At 40.2% G+C, this 23004-nt stretch overlaps 2 protein-coding genes across 4 annotated transcripts in view; one reads left to right on the plus strand and one right to left on the minus strand.

Annotated features, from left to right (window-relative positions):
- Nucleotides 1–9850, minus strand: sdhaf2 (succinate dehydrogenase complex assembly factor 2). 2 transcript variants are annotated; one of them, XM_072272360.1, is made up of 4 exons: nucleotides 9718–9850; nucleotides 3748–3965; nucleotides 2548–2657; nucleotides 1–1610 (listed from the first exon to the last, which is right to left on the minus strand). In XM_072272360.1, exons 1-4 carry the CDS (start codon nucleotides 9733–9735, stop codon nucleotides 1480–1482), a joined length of 477 nt encoding a protein of 158 aa, XP_072128461.1. In that variant the 5' UTR covers nucleotides 9736–9850; the 3' UTR covers nucleotides 1–1479. The 2 variants fall into 2 exon arrangements, with proteins under 2 accessions (XP_072128461.1, XP_072128460.1); XM_072272359.1 differs by having other exon boundaries at nucleotides 9646–9850.
- Nucleotides 9851–9917: 67 nt separating this feature from the next.
- Nucleotides 9918–23004, plus strand: part of LOC140205131 (cleavage and polyadenylation specificity factor subunit 6-like) — a 79201-nt gene continuing 66114 nt past the window's right edge. For both annotated transcript variants that reach the window (XM_072272357.1, XM_072272358.1), the window contains exon 1: nucleotides 9918–10024. In XM_072272357.1, the coding sequence (XP_072128458.1) occupies nucleotides 9971–10024 (54 nt within the window). In that variant the 5' untranslated portion in view covers nucleotides 9918–9970. The remainder of the gene's footprint in view (nucleotides 10025–23004) is intronic.

A 23004-nucleotide genomic window follows, 5' to 3' on the forward strand; every position in this document is an offset into this window, starting at 1 on the left:
TTCAATATCAAGCTTCTGTTTTATTTGGCTACAAAAAATCATTTACATTGAATTCTATCATACACAAGGACTAAAGATTGAAGTCTGACTGCTGTAGTGATGATGATCATTTTGCTTTTGCACAGCGCATAGAAGTTTGAGCAGTTTGGAATCAGTCAGGATTTTGAGAGCTGATGGCAGAAGGTCTGCTGTGCTGCATCTGTATCCAACAAACATTTAGTCAAATTATGGCCATCAACCTTCCAGGATACTTGCAGTATCTTTGATTGTATTGAACTATATTCATACCAAGCACAAAGTGTGCTTATTTATTGAACAACTAGACTAAACCAGAAATTACCAATGCAGAAAGATCCACTTAATGAGAAATTTGCAGATCTTGAACTTGCAGATGAAGGTACTGAAGCAATTCACATTGCCAGCTTAGGTATAATTAAGAAGCTCGTGATACAGCTTCAACTTTTATTTTATGAATTTGCTTGTCCTAGTCCAAATGAAAGTAATAGCAGTGGTGGACATACAGAAATCTTGAACATTGTACTTTAACAGTAAACAAACACAGCAATATAGTTCCATAACCTCAACGTTCATACTTGTAATGGAATCTTGTGAGATTGGAAGGATTTGTTCTTACAGAAACATCTGTATGATTAAATAATTTTCTCTCACTGATACTGTTAACCTAAATTTAACAAAATACTGCTACTCCATTCAATTTTATTCTGGTTAACAAATAAGGCAAATGGCCAAAGCCAGTGTTGTCTTTCATGGATAAACAACTCATTTTCCTTTCTTTTTTACCCGTAGTTATGTGATTCTATTAATAACATTAGCTTTCAAGTACCCTGAACAGGTTCTTTCAATCTTCTGAATATCCTCCTTTTCCTAAATTCTAGTCTTGGTCAGGGCAAGAGATCTGATCATGTAACTTTTTTCCCTCTCACCCTCATTAATTTTTCATGTGGGATTGAGGAGTAACTAGGTTTAAGGATTTGCCAATTTCAATCATTCTTCTGCTAGGCTTAGCTAACCTAGGAAAGCTAATCATCTGTAACTTTGTATCACATTACCCAAATATCACACCTAACCACTCAGCTAATGAACAATGTTCAAAGAAATATATTATACTATCTTTCCAAAGATAGTCTTATTTTCAAGAGATAAGCTTAACTTTCTTTTATACACAATCATAAATTGATCTCATTCAATAATATTTATATAAATCAATTGTTTCCGACACAGAAATATCAAGGACTCAAACTTTGATGGGGGAGTATTTTAGCTGCATGGTTTACTGTTATGTATATAATGCAGTTCACACACCACAGAAAAAAGGCTCAGTGGTATGCAATTTTGCAAAATGCTAACAAAGTGAAATTTGAATTTAGGAATTTCCGTGTGTTGCTGAGTATACCTGGTGTTTGCAAAAGTAAATTCATCTATTGTCAGTAGTTCATGTAGGGGCAATATAAACCCATTTTAATTTTTGTCTTCAAAGAGATAGTCGAGGGCAGGCTGCCCTGCTCGATGTTCCATATTACGATTTTTGGTAAATTCTTTCAGCAAAGTCATTACTTCATTATCAAATTCTGGAGGAGTCGGCTTGGTTTCTGTTTCAGTAAAAGAAAACAACGTCACAAAAATCAATTATATGGAGTAACCAAGTTTCAGAATGACAAAGGGTGACTCAGACCCAATGCCTTTTTCAACCCACAAAGAAATCAGTTCCTATTAACTATATTCTGGAGGAAAGTTAACTTAGATGATGCTTACTATGGTTCAGACATTATTGCTCCCTTTTTAAAAAAAAGTGCTATATTTGGGGTATTATTAGTAAATACCCCTGCAAAATTTTGATTCTTCATTACCTGAACAAATTACCCATGCCTGTTATTCAGTAAGTCTTGATGAAAAATGCAGATGACTATACTTTCTTGGCTTAACAGTAATGACCATAGTAGAAACTATCTCATATGAACTACTACAATTTCACATGGGCACTTAATTAATACCGCTCTCTAAAAAGTCATACATAATTTATTTTTGGAGGTGGAGGGGGGAAGCATTGTTCACAGAACCATCATCACTGAAACCAATGACCTGGACATCAAATACTACTCACCCACCCAAAATTCCCACCTTCCTCTCAAAGCCTTCACGTTCTCCCTCACCCCAGGGCAATGGACAGATTGAGTAAGATCCACTTAATTCTGAGTCCAGGCTTTCCCAGAAAGGACACATCCAGGGCCAGGAGGATGCTTACTCTCTCTTGTTCACTTTCCACATGTCTGTTATTAGGAATAGAATGTGGGTCTAGGTAAATGTGGCCAGCAAACACTAGCATACTATACATTAATTTCTAATCAATCACAACGATATTTTTCATTGGTTCATTGTTTTTCTACAGAACTCCTGTGACAGCTGGTGGTTTGCAGCTTTAGAAGGGAAAGTAAGTTGTAAAGGGCATGAAGTCACTCAATAATTGTCCTCATATCAGGCTAGAAGATGGGTGATGTGTGTAGAGTAAACAACTGTATCTGTACAAACCTGTTATCCAGTAGTAAATATCCCAATCATTGGTTGGCTGATTGATCAGTTTATCATACAAACTTAGCTGCTTCTCAGTCATTTCATTCAGGTACTTTTTTGCAAAGAAACTGAAATGTAAAATAATAAATTTCCAATTTTAGTATATGTGCTGCCGAAGCGAGCACAATAAATTTCATTCTACATATAAACCTTTGGTGTTCAGTTTTAAAACACATTTCAACACTGGATGAGATTGTTAGCAACTGAGTTAAACTAACTGTAAAGTGCCAAATGTTTCTGACACCAATCAGATTAACATCTTCCCTAATAAGTAAAAGGTAGTAAAAATAGGATTCCTTGCAATTATCTGTATTTTCATTATTTTTTTCTTTTTCCAGTAGCATGAAATCATTTTTTGTTTAGTACTTACAAAATAATTCATGAATTCTTGGGTAACTGTTTTTATGTTAATATCAATTTATGTAGAACTTTATATTTCAAGCAATGAAGTTGTTCTATCACATAAATAGCTCTAAATGGTAAGTTATAGTAATCCAATTTACACAACAGATTCATCTAGGGTTTAGTCTACTCCACAATGATGCTTCTAGTTGTAAATTTGTACTACAAATCTTTATTTTTGTTAACTGAATACAAAAATACAGGGGAAAATACATTGTACTTAAGGCAGTAGTACCAATAGAAAGTACTTTCAGGTGAATTCAAATGTAGAAATAAACAGACTCTGCAGTTTCTCAAATGACACTCAGGTCAGAACAAGATGTGGAATGCAGTAAAATCCTGGGAATCTGCTATCAAACTATTAAGAATTCTTGATGGTTTGGCATCTGACTCACCAGGTAATACTTGCTGTACTACCTATCTGCTCACTGGACCTCAGTTCTAACACTCTTTTTTCACCTGCTGAGGCTCCAATTCTTACCTTTTCATATCTGGAAAACTAATCATTCGGTGTAACATTTAAACACCGAATTAAAAGAGGAATGAGGTATTAAAATGAGTAACATCCACTAGTCCAAAATACCTGCTAGTCCTGCCACACCAAAGTTTAGAGCTTGCCAGATTTTTTTGAATGTTAGTTTATCAACTAACAAGACAGAATGGTACCAGGAAAAGAAACACAATTAGAGAACAATACCTTATCAAATCGTAACTCAATAGGGTTTATCTATCTTCAAATTTAAGGGCCACTTTTACCTCAGTAAGATGCAATTCTCTAACATTCCACGCTTACGGCTCTCGTATAGCAGACGTGCTCGCTTTGTGTCCAGTGGCTCATTTGTTCGCTCTTCCCATGGAGGCAGTGGTATTTGTATGATATCTGTTAAATGATCATCAGTATCACCATGATATGCTCTGATAGGGGAAGCACCAAGTATGGCCTGTGCAGCTCTTTGTCTGGTCAGGCACCAAACCTATAGAAAACAAGATGGAAAGTATTTTAGCCTATACATATTTAATTACACTTTTAAATACACTCAGTGGCCAATTTATTAGGTACACCTATACACCTGCTCAAAAATGCAAATATTTTAAAATTTATTTTTATTGAGATACAGCATGGAATAGGCCCTTCCAGTCCTTTGAACTGTGCCAACCAGTAATCCCGATTTAGTCCTAGCCCAATCACAGGACAATTTACAATGACTAATTTAACTACCAGTCAATACATCTTTGGACTGTGGGAGGAAACCCACAGAGTCACGGGTAAAACATACTTACTGGCAGCAGCTGGAATTGAACCTGGGTTGTCAGTACTGTAAAGTGTTGCGCTAACCACTACGCCACCGTGCCACCCATCTTATCAATCACGTAGCAGCAACCCAATGCATTAAAACATGCAGACATGGTCAAGTGGTTCAGTTGTCATTCAAACCAAACATCAGAATGGGGAAGAAATGTGATCCAAGCACCTTTGACTGTGGAATGATTGTTGGTGCCAGGTGAGGTGGTTTGAGTATCTCAGAAACTGCTGATCTCCGAGGATTTCTACACACAATAGTATCCAGAGTTTACAGGGAATGTTGAAAATAACAAAAAACACCCAGTGAGCAGCAGTTCTGTGGGTGAAAATGCCTTTTTAATGAGAAAGGTCAGAGGAGAATGGCCAGATGGGTTCAAGCTGACAGGAAGGCGACTAACTCAAGTAACCACATGTTACAATAGTGGTGAGCAGAAGAGCATCTCTGAACACACAACACATCCAACCATGAAATGAATGGGTTACAGCAGCAGAAGACCACAAACATACACTCTTGATCAGTCTGCATGCTTCTCTTTGCATTAACACACAGGTGCATCTAATAAAGTGGCTACTGAGTGTAGTCAGGTGAGACATGGGGTGGGTTAGGATACAGCCAGAAGCTTGTAAGAAGCTTTAGCAGATCATGTCTAAAAGATTTGTTGGATTCCATGACAAGGATATGGTATTCGTGCAGAGGGACTTAGGAGTCCTTGTGCAAGACTTCCAGAAGACTTCCTTAATTTACAGGTTGAGTCCGTGGAAAAGAAGGCAAATGCAGTGCTGGCATTTATTTCAAGGGGAGTAGACCTAAAAGCAAGGAGACAATGCTGAGCCTTTATAAGACACTAGTCAGGCTGTACTTATAATACTGTATTGTCAACAGTTTTGGGCCCCATATCTCAGAAAGGAAGTGTTGTCATTGGATGGATATTTCTGGGCCTGTACTCACTGGAATTTAGAAGGACGGGGGTGGGGGGGGGGGTCTCATTGAAACCTACTGAATGTTCAGGCCTAGACAGAGTAGATGCGGAAAGGATGTTTCCCATGGTGGGAGAGTCTAGGACAAGAGGGCACAGCCTCAGGATAGATGGGTGTGCATTTAAAACAGAGATGCAGAGAAATCTCCTTCGTTCGAGGGTGGTGAATTTGTGGAATTTGTTACCACATGCAGCTGTGGAGGCCAGGTCATTGGGTGTATTTAGGGCAGAGATTGATAGGTTCTTGATTTACCAAGGCATCAAAGGTTACTAGGAGTAGGCCGGGAACTGGGGCTGAGGAGGGGTAAAAGGATCAGCCATGATTGAATGGCGAAGCAGACTTGATGGGCCAAATGGCTTAATTCTGCTTCTATGTCTTATAGAATATTTATTCATTTTTCACTTGAAATGCAAAAAAATCAAAACCAATATCTTCAGCAAAATTTTCCATTTTCAACTGATGATGTCACTAAAAAGTAGCCACTTTCTATTTTCTATCAAAATTTTACAAATTTACTATCAAATAATCTTGGATAGGATCCGTGTATATTTTAAACCAAAGGAAATTTACATAGTTACAAATAGTACTTTGGAGTATAATTATTAATGTTGCATATATAAAAAGATGAAATAATTTGATTTATTTGAAGGAAACTTTAGATATTTCATGTAGTTTAAGGACCTGAAATTCTTTTGAACCATGCATTTCAGATAATCACTTTAAATTTCCAGGACTCTGATTAACAGTAAAGTTACATTTTTTGGCCAAACAAGCATAATCTTGCATCACCTTGTTATCTACTAAATTCATTGCAAATAGCTTTCATAAAAATGTAGAAAAAGGATCTTGAGACTCTGGTTCAAAACCCCAGGTTTGAATGTTGAGAAGAACTTAAATGAATATGGCTGGGAAATTTGACACAGTATGAATACAGCAATGGATGAGGCACAGCCAAGTATGGAAGAAAAGTGAAGTGAGACTGTGAAAAGGAATACTAAGTAGGGATAGGGGTACAGTAAAGGTGAGGAACAGACTAATGTTGAATAAAAACTATAATGAGGAGAGAGTATACCTAGGAAGTTATTCAAATGAGATCACATTGACAAGGTTCAGAAAAATAAAAGGATACAAATCACTTTTCTGGGGACAACTCCGGGCTTCCAAATAATCAGCAGCATATCGAGGAACAGATATGCAAGGAAAATCATAGTGAAAATATAATAGACCATAAGACACAGAAGCAAAATTAGTCTATTTAGCCCATCAAGTCTGTTGCACTATTCCATCATGGCTGATTTATTATTCCTCTCAACCCCATTCTCCTGCCTTCTTATAACATTTGCCACCCTTACTAATCAAGAACCTATTAACCTCTACTTTAAATGTACCCAATGACTTGGCCTCCACAGCTGTCTGTGGCAATGAATCTCACAGATTCGCCATCCTCTGGCTAAAGAAATTTCCCTTTATTTCTAAAGGGATGTCTTTGTATTTTGAGGCTGTGCCTCACAGTCCTAGATTGTCCCACTACAGGAAACATCCTCTCCATGTCCACTCTATCTAGGTCTTTCAGTATTCTATAGGTTTCAATGAGATCCCTTCTCATTCTTTTAAACTCCAGTAAGTATAGGCTCAGAGCCATCAAGCGTTCCTCACATGTTAACCCTTTCATTCCCAGGATAATTATAGTAGGCCTCTTCTGGACCGCTTCCAATTACCAGCAAATCCTTTCCTCGACAAGGGGCCCAAAACGGCTCACAGTACTCCAGATGTGATCTGACCAATGTCTTATAAAGCCTCCACATTACATTCCTGCTTTTTTATTCAAGTCCTGTTAGGGATTTTAATCTTTACAAATTCTCTGCTATTAACTGCTTTAATGTAGTGGCAGGTAGGATTTTTTGAACGTGCATTCAGGAGGACTCTAAGAGCCAGTAGATAGGCCTGTGACCGAAGGGGCAAAACTGGATCTAATTTTTGGGACAATGAGAATATTTTTGAGATACTGAGTTTCAAGATTGTTACAGAAAAAGGCAAGGGTAGATCAGAAATTAAGCTCCTGAACTGGGGCATGGCTAATATGAATATGATAGGGCACGACCTGGCAAAGGAGACTGTGGGCAGCTACTTGCAGTTAAGCTTACATGCCACCAGTGTGAGGCATTCAAAAATTAAACAGTGAGAACTCAAGGTCAATGTGTTTACTTGTGTTCCCCTAATGGTGAAAGACAAGGGATCATGGATGTCAAATCAAGGGTTGAATAAAGAAAATAAAGGTACCTTGTGCAGGTTTAGAGAACTGAAAACAGGTTAGGACCTACCAACCACAGTATAGAACATTTAGGGGGAAACTTCAAAGTAATTATAAGGGAAACAGAAAATGCCACATGGCAATGACAGGCAAGGTTATGCAAATCCCTAAGCATTTTACAATTATACAAAAGGGCAAAAAGATAAACTGGGAAAGGGAATAGTCCATTAGGAACCAAAGTGATAATCGGCGGTAGCAGAACACTACAGGCCATACGATTGACTTCAACGGCACAAAACTACTGTGCCACGCCAATGGCTTTTGGGACCACCTGGTGAAGGAAGCCATTGAAATAAAACCAGAGAAAAAGAATTTTAACAAAGATGAAGGTCTTGCTCTGAGTAAAAACTGGAATTTGATTGTAAACAAGGTGGGACAACAAAAATCTGATTGGATGGGGACTAACCAATCAGGAGTGATGGACAACAGGGGTGTATATATCATCAGACTAGATATGCCTAGGCATTATCCCTGATAAAGATTGCAGAGTTTGTCATTGAAACATCGGTGAAACCAATATGTGCACCCAGCTGGAAGCCCTAGAAGAGTTTATTTGATGAAGGTGAGATTTCACATGAATTCTTCCTATCTGTATTCACAGTGGAAAAAGACATTGTATTTGGGAATTCAGGGGTGGGGGGTGGCAGAGTTCTACAACAAATTGCAACTGAGATTACCATTTTATGTCTTAGCAGGTTTAACGGTGGATAAATCCCTAGGGCCTGATCAGAGGGATCCAAAAACACTAAAAGACAAGATTGCTGGTGCTCTGACAAAAATTTCAAATCTTCTCTGGCCACACTGGAGCATTCTATGTGGTACCCTAATTTAGGAAGGGCAGCAAGTATGTAGCAAGTAATTAGAGGCAGGGTGCAGCACTGACTGTAGGGAAATAATTGTAGAAAAATATTAAGGACAACTTCAATCTGCACTTGAGATGCAGTGATTGATCAAGCATAGTCAGCATAGCTGTATTAAACAGGTGTCTTGTCTGACTAATTTGATTTTCTCCCTGAGAAGGTGATTAAGGTAGTAGCGTTGATATGCTCTACATGGACTTCAAAATTATTTTTGAATGAGGTTCTACAGGGAGATTCATCTGAAAGATTAAAAGCTCATGGGGTTGAGGGCAATTTGGCAAATTAAGCCTGAAATTGCTTTGGTGATAAGAAATATAAGGTGATGTTTGGGAGTTTTTTTTCTAAAAACTTGTGGTGATTTAATGAAGTGATCAATGCTGGGCCACTTATTGTTTCCTCTTGACAATCTGGACGAGAATGCAGAGAAGTGACAGTATGTTTGCAGTTGACACAAAGATTGGAAGCTTTGTTGATAGTGAGGAGGGTAGTTTTCAGCTACAAACAATATTGAGGAGTTAGTAAAAATTAAACGGGTGAAATTAAACCCTATAGGGGTCTTGTATTTCAAAATGACTAAGTCAAAAATGCTGAAGTGGTGGAATTGAGTACAAAATTTGAGGGGCAATAAGAAACCTCTTTCATAATTATGACATCATAGATTTAAGTTAAGAGATCTAGAGGGGAGACACACTGAAGAGAAGAAAATATCTAGAACTCTCTGCTGAGGCAGGGCAGATAGTGAACACTTAAATATTTGGATCACCACTTGAAATACTACAGCATAGAATGTTTCTATTCTGCATGACTGAGTACAAGACACAATTAAACTGAAACTAGGTGATTAAAAATTAATTTTTACCCAGTATTCACTTGAGGGTATTCAGCCACCCAAACTTGTTCTTGCCATTCAGTTGTTTTAACCGAATCTTGCAATAATTTATTATTTTATTTAAAAATAATAAACCTAGATTCGGCTTTTAAGGGACTGTTTTAGATTTTCTTGAGTCTCTGTGTGTTCTTGAATACTTTAGTTTAAATGTCTAGAATCTGTTACGTACTCCCTCAGCTAATCGATCTGTTAAGTATATCTATCATTTGCTTAGATAACAAAAGCGGGGGGGGGGGGTGTGCAGGCCCGATATGTCAAAATATGAAATGTTAGTCCCCGGTGACATTCAGGTGAAATAACCCGTCAATCTCACCGTCGTTAGTGAACGGAAACTTGAATGCCAAGTCGCTTTCTGAGTATTTTTGTTGTTGAAGGTTTTACTCACATTGCGCACAATCGACATCTTACACCTATGTAGTTACAAACGTGGCAGAGCCCAGAGCAATACGAAGCAGCAAGGCCGACCTGAGAACTGATAAAAGCCGAAACCCAGTTCACTGATTCAGGACCGGAAGTGCACTGTGTCACAGGCAATTGGGTCCGTATTGCCTCCGCAGTTTGGTTCGTCCCTGAAAGGCATCCGGTTGTTTAATTGTCCCTGTTCGCGCGGTACGGTACGGTGCGGCGCGGCTGGGGGAATGGCCGAGGGAGCTGACTTAATCGATATTTACGCGGATGAAGAGTTTAATCAGGTGGGTGAGCACGAGTTCTGGAAGCAGGGGGAATAAAGAGTAGTGCAAGGTTTATGATAAGCGTGAGATTTAATGGAGTCTTGCTGGAAGAGAGTGGGCAGAAATTCAGAATCGCGGTCCAGGCCTTGGCTCGATTTCGAGAGCTTTGGATTGGAGGAGGGAAGGGGTTGTGAAGGTCCCTTGACTGGGCCGAATACTTGCATCTTAAAATCGTCTTGGAGTATAAAGATCTTTGAGGCGGAGAAATCTTTGCATGTTGAAATAACTGGGGATTCGCTTTTAGCGATCACTTTGGGAAAATCGGAATTGGATCTGGATTTGTTGTTGATAATTTCTCATAAAGAAATTTTCTTATCGTTGGATTGTGAAGTTTAGACTTCCGGTGCTTTAAGGTTAGACATGACATATTGATACATACTGTCGTAAGAAGCAATTTCGGAAACGAATAAAATGACATAACAGAAATCTGAAAGTAAGGTGTTGATAAAGAACACCATTTAAACCGGGATATTAAAAAGGGCAAGAGTGGCTCAACTTCAGATCGTCACCAATGAGATGTATTTGTTAGATGATTATACGATGTGTTAGTTTGTCTGTGTACTTGGCAGCAGGTTTGCATTGCAATAAACAGTTATTCTTGATTATTCCATACGTTGTTCAGTGTGTTCGGATGAGGCAAGGGTAGGATTTATGGCACTAAAAATGGGGGGGGGGGGGAATTAACATTTTCTTCTGAAATGAAACAAAAAGAAGCTGCAAAGTTTATATTTTGAATAATTATTTAAGAACATTATTGGTGGTTTAGATGAAGACTGTTTGTACTGAAGGCGAAGTCAAAGTCGCTGTAAACAAATTTAATACCTTTCTTTGAGGGGTGTTCTTAAGCTTGGTGCTGTCTCTGTAACTTTGGCCTTTGTGAGTTAGGGTTAGTAAATGGCAACATTCATAAAGTTTACCATAACACTATTCCACATCAACACAAAAAAAAAGCAGTCCAGCCAAACTCACTTTCCACCACTCGGTCCTTGACTCTGCAAGTCATAGCTCTTCAAGTACACGCTACATATATCAGAGAAATTTTAAAAAATGAAGAAGTCTGTTATCTAGTAGTGCCTTATTAGGCAGCATGAGGCTTGCTTATTGAATTGAGCTGGTTCATCCATGCTGGATGTCTGTCTGATGCAGCTGTAAGAAATATGGATGGAGGCAGGTCAGGGGAGATCTGGTTTGTGCCATAAAAGTAACTGCCCTGTGGCAATTTGAGTAAAAGTGCCTTGAATACTGATTTTCTTTAAAGTAAGATTATAGGCAGAACATAACACCATGAATAAAATGCTGATAATTAACCATGACTCTAACCCATTGACAATATTTTTTGTTAATACTGGGTTGGGTTTTAGAATAGTACCTTTGCTTTCAAGCAAGTAATTTATCAGTAATGAAAAGAGTTGTACAATTCCATATGAAAGAAACAATTGTAGGTCACAGGAGAGAAGTTTGGTAACTTTAGTTTTCAGGGATCAGCCAAGTTGATTTTAGATTTTTCTCCAGTTCTCTGTTTTACTGTGTTCTTAAGACTTAATTAATTGAAATATAAATTGGGGTCTGTAGGCTGCCATCTGTTTTCTCAGAAGGAAATCTAAATAGGGGCAAGCAAACTGTGTATAACCATGTTTATTTTAAATTGAAGACTGCCTTAAAAAATGTTTCAGATGTCCACAGCAGGGAGATCCTAGCTTAAAAATTCTTGAGCTACAGACAGAAGTGTCATGGAGATATGGGGGCATATAGAATGCTAAATTCATTTACCCAATAACATTTCTATATCTAAAGCTATTAGTACGAACATGCCTTGGTGTACAGATTTAAGATTTGTTTGTCAATTAACAACAGACTGTTCCAATTTTCTAGCCTAGACCATAAGACATAAGAGCAGAATTAGGCCATTTGGCCCATTGAGTCTGCTCCACCATTCAATCATGGCTGATTGTTTCTCCCCTCCTCCGTCTTCTCCCCATAATCTTTGATGCTATGTCCAGTCAATAGCCTGTGAAGCTCTGCCTTAAGTACATCCAATGACCTGGCCTCCACAGCTGCCTGTGGTAATCAATTCCACAAATTCACTACGCTCTGGGTAAAGAAATTTCTCTGCATCTCTGTTGTAAATGGAGGCCCCCCCTATCCTGAGGCTGTGCCCACTTGTCCTAGACACCCCCCCCCACACCATGGGAAGCATCCTTTCCACATCTACACCGTCTAGGCCTTTCAACATTTGAAAAGTTTCAAGGAGATTCCCCCCCACCCCCATCCATCTGAATTCCAGTGAGTGCAGACCCAGAGCCATCATACATTCCTCATATGGTAACCCTTTCATTCCTGGAATGAAGCTTCTTAAAATTCAAATAGGACAAGTTATGTCAGAAATATAATCTCAGGATTCAGCTGGCTGGGCAGCAAAGGCAAATTTATCTGAATTCCCAATTCCACCCATTTCAAACCTGCAGTACTTTTACTGACTGTAATGCCTGTTGGATAAGCAGTGTTATGGACATGTGATGGCGATGAAGACTGTTTTGGGCTTGATAACTCTGTTACTTAAAGAGAGTCTTGTATTTATATAAAATCTTCTCATGTATTTTCATATGTCATGATCACCCAAACCTTGGACCTCCGGAACTATTATAAACGGTGAAGTTTCTTTTTGTAATCTAGTTACTGGTAATAAGTAGGAAATGTGGTAGTTACTTGTACTCCCACAATCAACAATGTAACAATCTCCTGCAATACAAGAGAATCTGCAGATGCTGGAAATCCAAGCAACACACCCAAAATGCTGGAGGAACTCAGCAGGCTGGGCAGCATTTGTGGAAATGAATAAACAGCCGACTTTTCGGACTGAGACCTTGATGAAGGGTCTCGGCTTGAAATGTCGACTGTTTACTCAATCTCCAGCTAATCTGTTTTTGGTAAGTTGAGTGAGGTACAAATCATGGCTGTGAAAATGAGAATAACTATCTTCAAATTTTGAAGTGAATTTATTGTTAAAGTACATAATGACACCATATACAACCCTGAGATTCATTTTCTTGCGAGCATTCACAGCAACTACAAGAGACACAATAGAATCAATGAACAACCACACCCAACAGAACAGACAAGCGAACAAAGTGCAAAAGACAATAAACTATGCAAATACAATAAGTAATAATAATGGCAGATGAGAAGAGGTAAGGTGCCAGAGTGAGGATTGGAAGCAGTGGGGAGGGAGAGGGGGAAGCAATTAATTTTACTGGAAAGAGAAACTGATGTTCCAGCCATCAGGCTGGAGGTTACTCAGATGGAATTTAAGATGTTGCTTCTCCACCCTGAGAACGGCCTCATAGTGGCACAAGAGGAGGCCATGGACTGACATGTCAGAACAAGAATGGGAATGAAAATTAAGATGTTTGGCTACTGGGAAGTTCCTCTTTTGGAGAGAATGGAGCAGAGATGCTTGATGGAGCGGTCCCCAGTTTACAATGGGTCTCAGCAATGTGGAGGAGGCCACATTGGTGGCACCGGACACCATAGATGGCCCCAGCAGATTCACAGGTGCAGTGTTGCTTCACCTGGAACGACGTTTATGGGGCCCTTAACGGAGGCGAGGGAGGAGGTGAAGCACTTTGGCCACTTGCAGGGATAATTGCCGGGGTTGGGGGGATTGCATAGGGGTGGGGGGTTAGTGGGGAGGAACGAATAGACAAGAGAATTGGAGGGAGTAATCCTTGTGGAAAGTGGAGGGGGGGGGATGGTAAACTGTTTAGTGGTTGGATCCCTGTGAGGATGGCAGAAGTTGTGGAGGATGATGTGTTGGATGCGTAGGCTTATGGTATGGTGGGTAAGGACAAGAGGAACTCATCACTGTTAAGGAGCGAGGAAGATGGGTTAAGTGAGGATGTCAGGGAGTGGAAGAGATGAGGGTGAGGCATCAAGAGATGCGGCAACATCAGAGCGAGGAAAACCCCGTCCTTTGAAGAAAAGCATCTCTGGTGTCCTGGAAAGGAAAGCTGCATGCAGGGAACAAATGCTGTGGAGACCAAGGAACTGAGAAAAGGGAATAGCATTTTTACAGGAGACGGTACGAACAGGTATAGTCAAGATAACTGTAGGAATCAGTAGATTTATAAAAGATGTCTTTTGACAGTTCGTCTCTAGAGATGGAGACAGAGGGTCAGGAAAGGGGAGGAAGGTGTCAGAATTGGACCAAGTGAATTTAAGTGGAGGGTTAGAGACAAAGTTGATGAAATTGACGAGCTCAGCAAAGATGCATGAAGTGGAACAATGCAATCATCAATGTAGCAGAGGAAAAGTTAGTGAACATTACAGGGGAAGGCTTGGAACATGACCATTCTACGTAGCCAATGAAAAGGCAGGTATAGCTAGGGCCCATGTGGGTGTCCAAGGCTACCCCTCAAGTCTGGAGAAAGTATTTTAGAACCAAAGCAAAATTTGCTGAGGGTGAGGACCAGATTTGTCAGGCCAGAGATTCTCAACCTCTTTTTACGCCATAGAGCCTTGTCATTAGCCGAGGGGTCCATGGACCCCAGGTTGGGATCAGCTGTGCCTGGTGGTGGAGGGGAACTACTTGGTTCTTCTACTGAGAAAGAAGTGGAGAGCTTTAAGGCAAACAACAGGAATTCTGCAGATGCTGGAAATTCAAGCAACTCACATCAAAGTTGCTGGTGAACGCAGCAGGCCAGGCAGCATCTCCAGGAAGAGGTGCAGTCGACGTTTCAGGCCGAGACCTTTCGTCAGGACTAACTGAAGGAAGAGTGAGTAAGAGATTTGAAAGTTGGAGGGGGAGGGGGAGATCCAAAATGATCCAAAAAGACAGGAGGAGGAGGGATGGAGCCAAGAGCTGGACAGGTGATTGGCAAAAGGGATACGAGAGGATCATGGGACAGGAGGTCCGGGAAGAAAGACGGGGGGGGGGGGAACCCAGAGGATGGGCAAGGGGTATATTCAGAGGGAGAAAAAGGAGAGTGAGAGAAAGAACGTGTGTATAAAAGTAAGTAACAGATGGGGTACGAGGGGGAGGTGGGGCATTAGCGGAAGTTAGAGAAGTCGATGTTCATGTTCGACTTCTCTAACTTCTGCTAATGCCCCACCTCCCCCTCGTACCCCATCTGTTACTTACTTTTATACACACGTTCTTTCTCTCACTCTCCTTTTTCTCCCTCTGTCCCTCTGAATATACCCCTTGCCCATCCTCTGGGTTCCACACCCCCCCCCGTCTTTCTTCCTGGACCTCCTGTCCCATGATCCTCTCGTATCCCTTTTGCCAATCACCTGTCCAGCTGTTGGCTCCATCCCTCCCCCTCCTGTCTTCTCCTATCATTTTTGATCTCCCCCTCCCCCTCCAACTTTCAAATCTCTTACTCACTCTTCCTTCAGTTAGTCCTGACGAAGGGTCTCGGCCTGAAACGTCGACTGCACCTCTTCCTAGAGATGCTGCCTGGCCTGCTGCGTTCACTAGCAACTTTGATGTGTGAGCTTTAAGGCATCCTTGATGGAAGATAGAAGTGTATAGGGACTGAACATCTATGGTGAAAATGAAGCAGTCAGGTCTAGGGAATTGAAAGTTAATGAGATTTGGGCGCATGAGAAGTGTATAAATATAAGATGAAGAGTCCTTGAAAGTGAGGCCATATGTTGTGGGAGCAGTTTCATGATGGGCAAGTGAAGTTGTCCCCTCTTTTTCAAGAGCCTATTGATTGAGGAAGTAATAACTAACTGTTCTGAACTTGGTGGTGTGAGTCCTGAGGCAGTATACCTTCTTCCTGATGGCAGCAGCAAGAAGAGAACATGACCTGGATGGTGATGGTCCTTTATGATGGATGCTGTGCTTTCCTGCAATAGCACTCCTGTAGATGTGCTCAATGGTGGGGAGGGCTTTACCTGTGATGGACTGGGATGTATCCCCTACTTTTTTGTAGGCTTTTCCATATAAGGGCATTGGTGTTTCCATGCTGGGCCATCATACAACCAGTTGATATACGCTCCACAACATCTATAGAAGTTTGTCAAAGTTTTAGATGGCATGCTGATCGTCGCAAATTTCTTTGAAAGTAAAGGCCCCTTCTGTATTGGTTTTCAAAATAACGCTGTTGGATCTTTTATGTCTGTGTGGATCAGCAGACAAGGGATCATTGAGCACTTCATAAGTAAGACAACTCTGTCGCACTGCTTGGGTGATGCATTTGCATGTGAGCATGGGCTGGTCTTTGTAACAGATGAATTAATTTACAAAAATGTTGAGCGTGTGTCACACTTAATTTTCCAAGTGCAAGTGTCATTTTTTTTATTTTAGTAAAGGTATTTTCATTCTGATGTGTATTCTAGGTTGACAGAGGATGGAAATTCACAAGTTTTCTTCTTGAACAGCAATTAATTTTTAATTTTGGTTATACTTATTTGACCATGGCTTCTTTAAAAGGGATGAGCTAGATTAAAAACTTATACACCCCTCCCCAGGTACGCACTGATATAATTACAATGAATTTACAGCACAGGAAAAAGCCTTTTGCTTCAGTTTGTCAGTACTTACATTTTAAACAAACTTCTTCCAACCCTATTTCATCCAAAGTTATCATTATCACCCTTGTTTACAAATTTAACTTCCTTTAGTGCACTCTGCGTCTTAAGATTCTGAAACACACTTGGTTTCACCTGTTCATCATAAACTAAATTAGAAGGTCAGGTTCTGGTCACCTCACTACAGGAAGGATGTGGAAACCATAGAGAGGGTGCAGAGGAGATTTACAAGGACGTTGCCTAGATTGGGGAGTATGCCTTATGAAAACAGGTTGAGTGAACTTAGCCTTTTCTCCTTGGAGTGACGGAGGATGAGAGGTGACCTGATAGAGGCGTATAAGATGATGAGAGGCATTGATCGTGTGGATAGTCAGAGACTTTTTCCCAGGGCTGAAATGGTTGCCACAAGAGGACACAGGTTTAAGGTGCTGGGGAGTTGGTACAGAGGAGATGTCAGGGATAAGATTTTTCGGCAGAGAGTGGTGAGTGCGTGGAATGGGCTGCGGGCAACGGTGGTGGAGGCGGATACGATGGGGTCTTTCAAGAGACTTTTGGATGGGTACATGGAGCTTAGAAAAATAGAGGGCTATGGGTAAGCCTAGTAATTGCTAAGGTAGGGACATGATTGGCACAACTTTGTGGGCCGAAGGGCCTGTATTGCGCTGTAGGTTTTCTATGTTTCTAAGATAAATTCTAGTAAGTACATCTTCAAAAGACAGTGCCTCAAGAAGGTGGTATCCATCATTGAAGACCCTCATCATCAGGGAGATGTCTGCTTTGTGTTACTACTGTAAGGGAGGAGGTCAGGAGGCTGACGATCTACACTCAATGTTTTAGGAACAGCTTCCTCCCCTCTGCCATTGGATTTCTGAATAACCACCTCGTTATTAGTCTTCTACACCATTTATGTATTTTTGTAACTTAAAACTAATTTTTATTTCTTTTACTGTACTGCAGTAAAGCAACAAATTTAATGACGTGTCAGTGATGATAAATCAGAATCTGAAATTTATAATTATATCTCATTTATCTTAAATGGATTTTACATAATTATTTTGGATGTTTTAAAAATTATTTTAATCTGATATTCTTTATTCACTTTTAACCAGAGCCCTAAATACGGTGGTGGTAATTTATTTAATTTATTTTTACATTCTTGGTGTTTGCTGTACAACCATAGATTTTCATAAACCTTTGTGGTTTGTGCAGGAAGCAGTGTTATTTAATACTGAACATTCTCAGTTATATTTTTATGTTTGTGGTATTTGGGATTTCCAAGCATCTCCACAGATGCTGTGTGAATTGCTGAATATCTGCAACAGTTTCTGTTTTTATTCAAATTCTTAGCTTCTACCATATTTTGCTGTTATGTAACTATATTCTGAAGTTAATTTCTAATGGTATTAATCTGGAGTTACGGATTTTTCTTGTAGCTGGATATTCCTCATCAGATTCAGAATCTAGAATCAGGTTTACTATCACCAGCATATGTTGTGAAATTTGTAATCTTTGCAGCAACAGTACAATGCGATACATGATTATTAAATAGTTAAATTATTCAATTAATGCAAAAAATAGGAAACTTAAAAAGTCATGAGGCGGTTTATGGGTTCACTGTCCATTCAGAAATCGAATGGCATGTTACCTGTTGTAACGTGGTTATTTGAGTTACCGTCAGCTTGAACCAGTCTATCCATTCTCCTCTGAGCTCTCATGAATAAGGCATTTTCGCCCACAGATCTACCCCTCACTGGATGTTTTTTATTGTTTTTCACATTGTTATCTGTAAACTGTAGAGACTGTCATGTGTGAAATGCCCGTGAGATTGGCAGTTTCTGAAATACTCAAACCACCCCATCTGGCACCAACAATCATTCCACAGTCAAAGTCACTTAGATCACATTTCTTCCCCGTTCTCTTATTTGGTCTGTACAATAACTAAGTCTTGACCATGTCTGCATGCTTTTATGCATTGAGCTGCTGCCACATGATTGGCTGATTAGATATTTGCTTAAGGAGCAGGGTGTACCTAATAATAAAGTGGCCACTGAGTGTATATTGAGATGTTTGCATCGCAGTCTATGAAGAGTTTAAAAAAAAAATTCCATCAGTACAATTGGTGATACCGCTTTGCTAATATCTGGGTTACAAGTCTATCACCTGATGAAGTGGTAGTATGTCTAATTTATTGGTGCTAGGATTAATTTGGACTAAAAAAATTACACCCACTGTAAAACAAAAACACTCACATTATAGCATAAAATCTGATTTAAAAAAAAAATATAATAGATTGATAATGTCTCCTAGATGTAACATTGTGTAGGATGTTATGTAACATTTAATTTTGAATCTCAATTTTTTTTCATTAGAATGAGGTGGGAGAATGAATGAGGTATAAGGTAAATGGTGGAAGCTGGTGTTCTTGGATATGAAAGTAAAAAGTTCTTTTCAACTTTTGATGATCTTTATATCATCTCTTTGGTATTGCTCACCTAAATAACACATGTGCTTCTAGCTCTCCAAATACCCTAAGTAAAACACTGCAGATGTTGAAATTTTGAAATAAAGCAGAAAATCTTGTTTATGTCAAAGTTTGTCATGGCATGTGATCAGTAGCCATAGATATGAGCATGTAGATGCATGTAAATGCATTATTTCCCTTTTGATGTAAATATAATTGTATTACTTACAGAAAGTTGTAAACTTGGCCAGCTCCACCAGCACGAAGGACACATTTAAAAGGTGATGCCTCAAAAAGGAGGCATCCATCTTTAAGGAACCCCATCACCCAGAACTTGCCCTCTTCTTACTACTACCAAGGAGAAGCTACAAGAGACCGAAAACACACTCAACATTTCAGGAACAGCTTCTTCCCCTCCACCAGCTGATTTCTGAATGGACATTGAACCCATGAACACTATCTCACTAAATTTTTCTTTTGCCCTCTTTTTGTACTAGTTTTTTTATATATACTTATTATAATTTATATTTTTTTATTATTATGTATTGCTGCCATAAAACAACAAATTTCATGACATATGCCAGTGATTTTAAACCTGATTCTGATTCTCATAAGATGGTCCAAGGTGCTATAAAAATGCCTCTAGTCTTTAATGCTCTAAGTACGTGTGCAGTAAAACTTGCTTTGGGGAGTAAACTTTCTCTGCTAGTAAAACCAAGTGTGTTGTTCTGTGACCTCTTAAGTGCAAGCACAGCATTGTCTTTGAACATTAATCCTCCTTTCTATATTCCTTGGACAAGACACGAGGCTTCTCATTGTCTCATCAGGCCTTAACATCTGCATGTGCCAACTTCGGCCTTTGACTTTCGGTATCAACCCCAGGACTCACCTGTCACAGGAATTTCTACTCTGGACCTCAATCTTTGAACTCACAAGCACCTTCAATCCTGGGGGTGGGGGGTGGTGGGTACACACACACCGACCTGGAGGTGTCACCAGTCCTCTCCATGGGACCTGTCAAGCTTGGTCATTGACCAGGGAACCACTGTCTATGAGAATCTTTTGCTGTAGAGCGCTCCTGCATCTCACTCTTTATTTACTGCCCCATCCTCTAACACCATTCATCCCTGTCTGCTGCCCCTAAAACCATCCTTATGAACAAAAAATGACCGGTTGAGCCACTAACTCGATGGACATTGCAGCTTGGTGCCATCTTGATCACATGTTCATTGTCATCTCAATATCAGCAAAACAAGAGCTGGTCATTGATTTCAGGAAGGGGGTGCTGCTCATGCTCCTGTCTACATCAGTGATGCTGAGGTTGAGAGCTTCAAGTTCCTAAAAGAGAAAATCACCATTGGCCCATTCAACCATATGTACGCCACAGTCAAGGAAGCTCACCAAAGCATCTACATTTAGCATGTCCCCATCAATCCTTTCCAGTTTTTATTGATGCACCATATAAAGCATCATTGTCTTGGTGTGGTAACTCCATGGACTCTGTCTACACGTCACACTGTCAGCATAACCAGACCCTACCCAGCCCGGACATTCTCCTCCCCATCTCACTGGGGAAGAAGCTTGAAAGCCGAGACCACCAGGCCTGTACGCCACTATTATAAGACTATTGAATGGTTCCCTAGTGTGATGGATGGAATCTTGACCACACAATCTATCATATTGCACCTTGCTGTTCTCCTGTACTGCACTTTCTCTAGCTGTTGTACTTCATTCTGCATTTTGTTATTGATTTATCTTGTAATACCTCAACATACCATGTCATGAATTGATCTGTATGAACAGTATGCAAGACAAGCTTATTACTGTACCTCGGTACAATAGTAACAATAAACCAATTACGGAGGGACAACCCTGATAATGGCAGTATTGAGGCATATCAGGAAGTAGAATTAGTTTGTAGAGAACTGAGAAGCAGAATGTGGTTGGAAACATGGTGGCAGTTGTCTATGGGGCCCCCAAGTGGGACACAGTGTATGTAAACTGGGCACTTAGAGATGCATCAGGGTACCATAATAATCATGGGGAATGTTGATAATGGAAATACCAAATTAGTGTGGAGGATGAATTTGTAGACATGTTTTATAGGTTATGATTTTCTAGACATGTTGAAGAAACAGTGAAAAAAATAGCTATTTTAGATGTAGTTTTGTCCAATGAGAAAATATTAATTAAAAAGCCTGTTGTTAAGGGACCATATTGAAAGTCATTTAGTTCAGTTTGAAACTGAGATCCTCAGTTTAACCAAAGCAGATTATGAACGTATAAGATGCAAGTTGGTTTTGTAGATAGGAAAGCTAATATGACAGTAAGTGAACAGGGGCTAACATTTAAAGAATACATAAATGATAAGAAATCACTTTTTAAGCCACAGAAAAAATATGGAAAGTGATCTAGACGTAATAAAAGAAGCTAAAGATATTCCAACCCCATTCCACATTGTGGACTTGGTCATTAACTCAAGCACACATCTGAGGATCTGAATGACTTCACCACGGTTGTAACAGACTTCATTAAAACAGCTGTAGATGAGTGTGTACCCACAAAATCATCCAGGGTTTACCCCAATCAGAAGCCCTGGATGACCCATGAAATCCGGAATTTGCTAAGAGCCAGATCAGAGGCATTCAAGTCTGGAGATCAGGAGTACCACAAGAGGTGCAGGTATGATCTCCAGATAGCTATCTCACGGGCGAAGTGGAGATTCTGGACTAGACTAGTATCATCGAGGGATGCTCAACAGATGTGGTGGGGTTTGAATGCCCTAACCTCCTCCAAAGTTAATTCTATCAATATGGGGGACAGCAGAGCTTCGCTTCCAGATGAGCTCAATGCCTTCTATGCTTGCTTTGACCACCAGAACAGGGAAGAACCATCGCATATCCCCACGTCTCCTGATGATGCTTTGGTCTCGGTATCTGAAGATGAGGTGCGGGCCATTCTCAGGAGAGTGAATCCAAGGAAAGCATCTGGTCCGAATGGAGTACCTGGCTGAGTACTGTAGACCTGTGCTGACATGTGGCTGGTGTATTCACGGATATCTTCAAATTCTTGCTCTGGCAGTGTGTGGTACCCACCTGCTTCAAGAAGGATTCAATCATACCAGTGCCCAAGAAGACCCTGACTCGATGACTATCACCCAGTGGCACTTACATCCACAGTGATGAACTGTTTTAAGAGGCTGGTGTTGAAACAATTAGTTCCTGTCTGAGTGGTGATTTGGATCTGCTCCAATTTGCCTACCAGAGCATCAGGTCCACATAGATGCCATCTCATTGGCTCTTTATCGATTACAACTCAGCATTTAATACCATTATCCTGTCAAATCTAGTCAGTGCACGCCAAGACCTGGGCCTCAATACCCCCTTGTGCAGTTGGATCCTGGATTTCCTCACTTGCAGACCCCAGTTAGTTCAGATTGTCAAAAACATCTCCACAATCTCCATTAGCACAGGTGCACCACAGGGCTGGGTGCTTAATCCCCTGCTCTATGCTTTACACATATGACTGTGTGGCTAAGTACAGCTCCAACACCATATTCAAGTTCACTGTTGTGGGCTGTATCAAAGGTGGTGTTGAATCAGCATAAGAGGGATATTGAAAATTTGGCTGAGTGGTGTCTTTACAACAACCTCTCACTCAATATTAGCAAGACCAAGGAACTGACTGTAGACTTAAGGAGAGGGAAAACAGATGTCCTTGAGCCAGTACTTATCGGAGGATCAGAGGTGGAGAGGGTCAGTAACTTTAAATTCCTCGGTGTCACTATCTCAGAGGACCTGTCCTGGACCCATCCAATAAATATTACTGCAAAGAAAGCATGATAATGACTCTACCTCTGCAGGAGTTTGTGGAGATTTGGCATGTCATTAAAAACCTTGACTAAACTTCTATAGCTGTGTGGTGGAAAGTGTGCCGACAGGCTGCA

Source organism: Mobula birostris, chromosome 11 (genome assembly GCF_030028105.1).
Source record: "Mobula birostris isolate sMobBir1 chromosome 11, sMobBir1.hap1, whole genome shotgun sequence".
Lineage (NCBI taxonomy): Eukaryota > Metazoa > Chordata > Chondrichthyes > Myliobatiformes > Myliobatidae > Mobula > Mobula birostris.

Excerpts from the sequence above, each read along its gene's own strand:
- sdhaf2 (XM_072272359.1), bottom strand. The coding sequence starts at position 9,735 with ATGTCGATTGTGCGCAATGTGAGTAAAACCTTCAACAACAAAAATACT. Across the intron at positions 3,966-9,645 it reads GTTTCCGTTCACTAACGACG|GTTTGGTGCCTGACCAGACA; the intron begins GTGAGATTGACG and ends TGTTTTCTATAG. Across the intron at positions 2,658-3,747 it reads GAGAATTGCATCTTACTGAG|TTTCTTTGCAAAAAAGTACC; the intron begins GTAAAAGTGGCC and ends TTTACATTTCAG.